This window comes from Gigantopelta aegis, chromosome 10 (assembly GCF_016097555.1).
Source record: "Gigantopelta aegis isolate Gae_Host chromosome 10, Gae_host_genome, whole genome shotgun sequence".
Taxonomy (NCBI): Eukaryota; Metazoa; Mollusca; class Gastropoda; order Neomphalida; family Peltospiridae; genus Gigantopelta; species Gigantopelta aegis.
This window is the reverse complement of record NC_054708.1, coordinates 59,227,811-59,234,475: the sequence shown is the minus strand read 5'-3', so window position 1 is coordinate 59,234,475 and position 6,665 is coordinate 59,227,811. Positions and strand designations below refer to the sequence as shown.

Genomic DNA, 6,665 nt, shown 5'->3' with positions numbered 1-6,665 from the left:
TATACATAAAATATAAAACAAATACTGCTAAATTATTAAAAATCAAAGTAGCAGAAAACAGCACGTCTTTCTCATCCGACGCATACGAACAAAAAAAAACCCAAAAAAAACCCCCAATCAAACACCCCCCCCCACCCCCCCCACCCCCCAACAAAACAATAATAAAAATTGAGACAATGTTGTCTTCTGGAGCCGTGATTCTCTGGACAATCTGCTAATTTAGCCATTAAATTTCTTAGTTCAGTCATTGTTTTTACTAACGTCATCGACGGCATGACGTCGGAGATGCTGGTACAAGTTGTCTTTGCGACTGAAGCGCTTCTTGCACACGTAACACATGAAGTCGCGCGTCTTCTCGTGCACAGTCATCTGATGACGCTGTAGATGATGCAGCTTGCCGAATTGACGTCCACACGTCTTGCACCAAAAATGGGTGTAACCCCTCTGATAAGTCGACGCGGCACTCCCAAACGCCGGACTTTTCGTTCTGAAAAGAAACGTATATATTACAGGAAAGGACGCTTGGTAGAGATTTAAAGTCGTAGATCCTAGCTTCAACCCATGAACATGGACTCTAATTTTGGTTAATCTACAAACCTGTAAGATATTTGGTTAAAGTTACAACAGACTGAAACAAGAGTCCGTGATGTTGGAACGGGGAACTAACCTTTAAAATTTACTAGAGGTCGTCACCGTCACCATAGCAGTCACTTCTCAGAAGTACTTTGCGTTTTCAAAAATATGAAAACAGCATTTTGTGGTATTAGAAACACCGGGGTGACCAGAAGCATTTTGGGTGTACGGAAATCGATAATCTAAACAATAAAAGTAATTTCAACTGTCAAAAAACCCAAAACAAAACAGGAGAGAGAGAGAGAGAGAGAGAGAGAGAGAGAGAGAGAGAGAGAGAGAGAGAGAGAGAGAGAGAGAGAGAGAGAGAGAGAGAGAGAGAGAGAGAGAGACCAACAAAACACCCACGCATCTAATAGTTAAAAATAGACTTAAGGGTTAAAATATATGGTCTGTCGCTTATAGCATTCATCTTGAGACAAAAAAATCAATGTGCTCTAGCGGCGTCGTTATATAAAACAAACTTTACTTTACTTTCATCTTGAGACAAGGATGTGGTTACGAATCAATGTCATATTATGTATGTTATGGTCTCACGTCAGGCATTTATTACACAGAATTTACTCTTTCAGTTCATGAATGCAATGATTGTAACGTCACAATCCTTTGTTTCATTATAATAAAAAAAATTATAAAAGGAAAAAAGGAAAGAAAGAAAGAAAAAAAAATAATAACAATAAAAAATAAAAACAAAAGGATTCGTTTTAGATTTTAATGGAAGAAAGAAGGCGACAGAGCAGTAGTTTTTATTTTCGATTCTGTTGAATAATAATGACTCACAGCTGATATAGAGTAAATAAAATAAAATAATGTACGACAGTTTGTTTTGTTTAACGACACCACTAGAGGACATTCATTAATTAGTCATCGGCTATTGGATGTCAAACATTTGGTAATTTTGACATATAGTCTTAGAGAGGAAACCCGCTACATTTTTTTTCTAGTAGTAGCAAGGGATTTTTTATATGCACCATCCCACAGACAGGATAGCACATACCATCAGCTGTGATATACCACTCGTGGTGCACTGGCTGGAACGAGAAATAACCCAATGGGCCCACTGACGAGGATCGATCCTAGACCGACCTCGCATCAAGAGAGCGCTTTACCACTGGGCTACGTCCCGCCCCCAAGGTACGACAGAGACAAGACGAAGTAGTATCAAACATATGACAAGGGCTGCACCTACTCCAGAAACTGAGAGAAAACAATTCTGCTGCTGGGTAATTCTTCCAACAGGCAGAAAGGAATCTTTTAATATGTTGGGTGTTTTACGAGTACGACCTCTAGTGTAACACTGACGATCAACTATCATATACATCGTAACCGTTAGTGCACACAACCGATTTTGATCTTGATAAACATTAGATAGTGGATCATCATACTATCAAGTAGGTCAGTGACTGGATTACAATGGGTCCCAGTCCCAATCGATGGATAACATTAGATAGTGGATCATCATACTATCAAGTAGGTCAGTGACTGGATTACAATGGGTCCCAGTCCCAATCGATGGATAACATTAGATAGTGGATCATCATACTATCAAGTAGGTCAGTGACTGGATTACAATGGGTCCCAGTCCCAATCGATGGATAACATTAGATAGTGGATCATCATACTATCAAGTAGGTCAGTGACTGGATTACAATGAGTCCCAGTCCTAATCGATGGATAACATTAGATTTACCCGTTCCAGCCATAACAAGTAGACATATACATCAAATGTCGTGCTATACTTTTGAAGGAAAGAGCCTGTAAGTGTGATCCATTCATACTCTTTGGTAGGAGTAAGGAAGGAAGGCACTCAACACATTTTAATTGCAGTTATTTGGGGTCGGACTCACGGTTAAATGGACATTCCTGAGTTTGCTGCATTGTAAAATGTTTCCGACTAATAAAATATTTCTACGATTAAACTTACATATTAAATATATTTTCTTGTTTAGAATATCAGTGTCTGTATATTCAATGTATTCATCCCACAGACAGGATAACACATACCACGGCCTTTGATATACCAGTCGTGGTGCACTGGCTGGAGCGAGAAATAGCCCAATGGCCCCACTGACGGGAATCGATCCCAAACCGACCGCGCATCAAGCGAACGCTTTACCACTGGACTACGTCCCGCCTCAAATGGCAGAATGAATGCAGAACTATAATCTGACGCAACTTAATTATACAGTAATGATACCATATGGATTTTGAATTGAGCAACAGTTCTGTTGTTCATATTACTGACAAAAAGTCAAAACATATTATCTTTAATGCCAATTCTAATAATTCTTTCCGTTATTTCAGGATCTGTGTTCACCCTGGAACGTTTTCGGTTACAATTTCACTAATGTTTGATTATCTTTATTCCACCAAGTGGTTTTGTTATGTTTGTTTAATCAGTAACTGTGATAGGGAAATGTATTTGCATACTAAGTTCACGACGGTCAAACAGATATTAGATGGCCAAGCAGATATTAGTTCCTGGAGGAAAGAGTGATATCAGAAGTTTACGATGATCACGAACATGTCCGTTTCTACGAGAAGTCAATAAATGTTTTTTGTTTTTTTGTCCCCACCAGAATCGACTCAAATAATTTGTCAACATTGTGTTATTGATTCAAGCAAACAACATGTGATACATATTACACTTTGTGTTTGCTATGGAAACTGAAGGTTATTTGCATTTGTTGAATATTTCCCTTGTGTATTTTGTTTGTTGTTTTGTCTTATTTCGTTTAATTTTTCTATAAACGACAAATGGTTTTTGTTATGGTACTTGATGTTGAACAAAATACATAACATCCATGAGCTACATGTGTGTGCGTGCGTGCGTGCGTGCGTGTGTGTGAATTTGGTCATGCTCATATATCACGAAGTTTTTGGGCACGTCTGTCCCGGGTTCCGTATCTGGATAGCCAGGAACCTAACCCGGGACAGAATTAATATAGAACTAGTAATGGAATAGCGTTTGCGTTATTACCGACTCCTTACACTGTGGTTTTACATAATTATATAAATAATATTTACATATATTTACCGATTTACCTAATAGCCGATATGTATTTTTGTGCTGGGGTGTCGTAGTCGTTAAACATTCATTCATTCATTCGTTATTACTGACTGTATTGTCACAGATCAACGGTGCTGAAATTAATAGGTTTGTCCTCGACCGTAACGCATTTCATCTGTGACTTTCTGGACCAAACACGTTCCATTCGATTCCCACATCATGTAAACTATATGCTGTACTGTATTATTACAATATGATTATGACGCTAAACTTCACATTAGAGATTTCATAGACGATAATAAACGAGTTACCATTTATTATCAAATTTATGTCCCGAGTGAAATAAAGCTAAAGCTCGTGACAAGTAAACATTATTTCACGAGGGACATAAAGTTGATAATAACTGGTATCGAGTTTGTTATTCTATTTATTACCCCAACTATTTGGGATTTTTTTGAAAGTCTTTATTTTCGATACAGCCTACAACGGCTACACGTTCATGTAGGCCTATATAGAAAAATTAACGACGTAAACTACTTTACTGTTCTAGGTATTGCTTTAACTTTGTATTTTATTCACGGTTCACAGATAATTTTTAAAACCCAAAGTTGTATATATTCTGTAAAAAAAAATCTATAATGAATTCCATTAAACTACCATTTTATTACAAGTTTAACACTGAAACCAGAAAGACGTAAACGCAAACGCTTTAAACTACGTGACGCCATTGTGTGCGCTTTGCCAAATCGTGATGACGTCATATTTAGTACCGACAAGGTGATTGGTTTGTTGGTATCAAATCGTCCAATAGTAGTGTACGTTAAACCAATGCATGATAATTTCTCAGTGAGAAATTATTATTTTTATTTCCCCCGTTTGAGTACCTGCTGGGGTAATAAACAAAGATATTGATTGAATTTGTTTCTGTACGTCAAGCACTTTCCATTTCAAGACTCGATGGTTACCTACCTCAAGTCCTGAGACAGAACACGATGTCAGTCCAGCGCTAAACTTGTTTCGCAAAGGTTGTACCACTCAAATAAAAGTCAAGGGGCTAGGAAAGATCGAAAACTTGTCTCAACAAATATCTACACAGTCTATTTCACGGTTTAATTAGTCATTATACGCAGACATTTTGTCTCTTTTTCGCGAAAACAACCACTTTTACAACAAAAGGCTGTGCTGGTGTGTTTTGAGTTTTGTTTTGTTTACAAAGCACTACCACTAGAGCGCATATATTAATTAATCATCGGCTATTGGATGTCAAACATTTGGTAAGTCTGACACGTAGTCATCAGAGGAAATTAGCTACATTTTCCTAATGCAGCAATGGATCTTTTATATGCACCTTCCCACAGACAGGAAAGCACATACCACGGCCTTTGATCAGTTGTGCACTGGTTGGAACGAGAAAAACAATCAGCTGAATGGATATGCTAGTGTGTAAAAGGAATCTCAGCTTTAGTGTCACAATATGAACACGAGTAGTCGCTGGTGTTCGCAAAATAGACGCGACGGTTACGAGTACGACCTCTAGTGTAACACTGACGATCAACTATCATATACATCGTAACCGTTAGTGCACACAACCGATTTTGATCTTGATAAACATTAGATAGTGGGTCATCACACTGTCAACTAGTTCAGTGACTCAAGTACAATGGGTCCTAATCCCATTCGATGTATACCATTAGATTTACCCGTTCCAACCATAACAAGTAGACATGTACATCAAATGTGGTGCTATACGCGGTTATATTTGAAGGAAAGAACTTGTAAGTGTGATCCATTCATACTCTTTGGTAGGAGTAAGGAAGGAAAGAAAGAAAGAAAGAAAGAAAGAAAGAAAGAAAGAAAGAAAGTAAGAAAGAAATGTTTTATTTAACGACGCACTCAACACATTTTATTTACGGTTATATGGCGTCAGACATATGGTTAAGGACCACACAGATTTTGAGAGGAAACGCGCTGTCGTCACTTCATGGGCTACTCTTTCCGATTAGCAGCAAGGGATCTTTTATTTGCGCTTCCCACATGCAGGATAGCACAAACCATGGCCTTTGTTGAACCAGTTATGGATCACTGGTCGGTGCAAGTGGTTTACACCTACCCATTGAGCCTTGCGGAGCACTCACTCAGGGTTTGGAGTATCTGGATTAAAAAATCCCATGCCTCGACTGGGATCCGAACCCAGTACCTACCAGCCTGTAAACCGATGGCCTAACGACGACACCACCGAGGCCGGCAAAGAGAGTAAGGAAGGAAGGCACTCAACACATTTTAATTGCAGTTATATGGGGTCGGACACACGGTTAAATGGACATTCCTGAGTTTGCTGCATTGTAAAATGTTTCCGACTAATATGTAGAGCAGGCGCTTCCGCGAACACCATAAAACAAAGGATGGCAGCCAATATTATTAAGCTCCAGAATGAGTTCCATTATATATATATATATATATATATATATATACACATACACACATACATACATAGATACATACATACATACATACATACACATAATATACTCAGCGTCACTATGGAAGGGTCACTCATATTGTTAGTACTACACGTTAACGATGCCCGTCCAACACACTAATTATGAAAGAAGTAATGCGGATTATGCCCAGAGTGAGGTTTCCGAAGTAGCACTTGGATTTCAATATGAGTAATGGTACTTCGGGTTATAGGCCACAACAAAATGGTAAAAGTTATGCAAACACATGTACATACTATCACCCCAACAAATGGGTTGTCTGAACGCACCCATGTCTGAAATTCTGTATGTTGTGCCCGTGCAATGCGTTTTCACCATGGGTATAAAAGTGTGCATGATTGCCATCCACATATTCACGCACACTTCAGTTGAAAATGCGTTGTGTTTTGACTAATGTTGATAAGGGCAATGGAGTAGGTCGGATACAAGTAGAACACAGTCGACGAGAAGTCGCGAGGAACTTTAATGTCAGTGAGAAGGTGATTGGGTGGATGAGGCAACGACTTCAGATGACTGGATCCGTTTCC

The 6,665-nt window shown here is 38.7% G+C and overlaps 1 protein-coding gene across 1 annotated transcript in view; it reads right to left on the bottom strand.

Moving 5' to 3' along the window:
- Positions 1-210: 210 nt before the first annotated feature.
- LOC121383300 (zinc finger protein MSN4-like) overlaps positions 211-6,665 on the bottom strand; it is a 92,649-nt gene continuing 86,194 nt past the window's right edge. Inside the window, exon 5 of the mRNA XM_041513243.1 lies at positions 211-487. Within this exon, the coding sequence (XP_041369177.1) occupies positions 241-487 (247 nt within the window). The 3' untranslated portion in view covers positions 211-240. The remainder of the gene's footprint in view (positions 488-6,665) is intronic.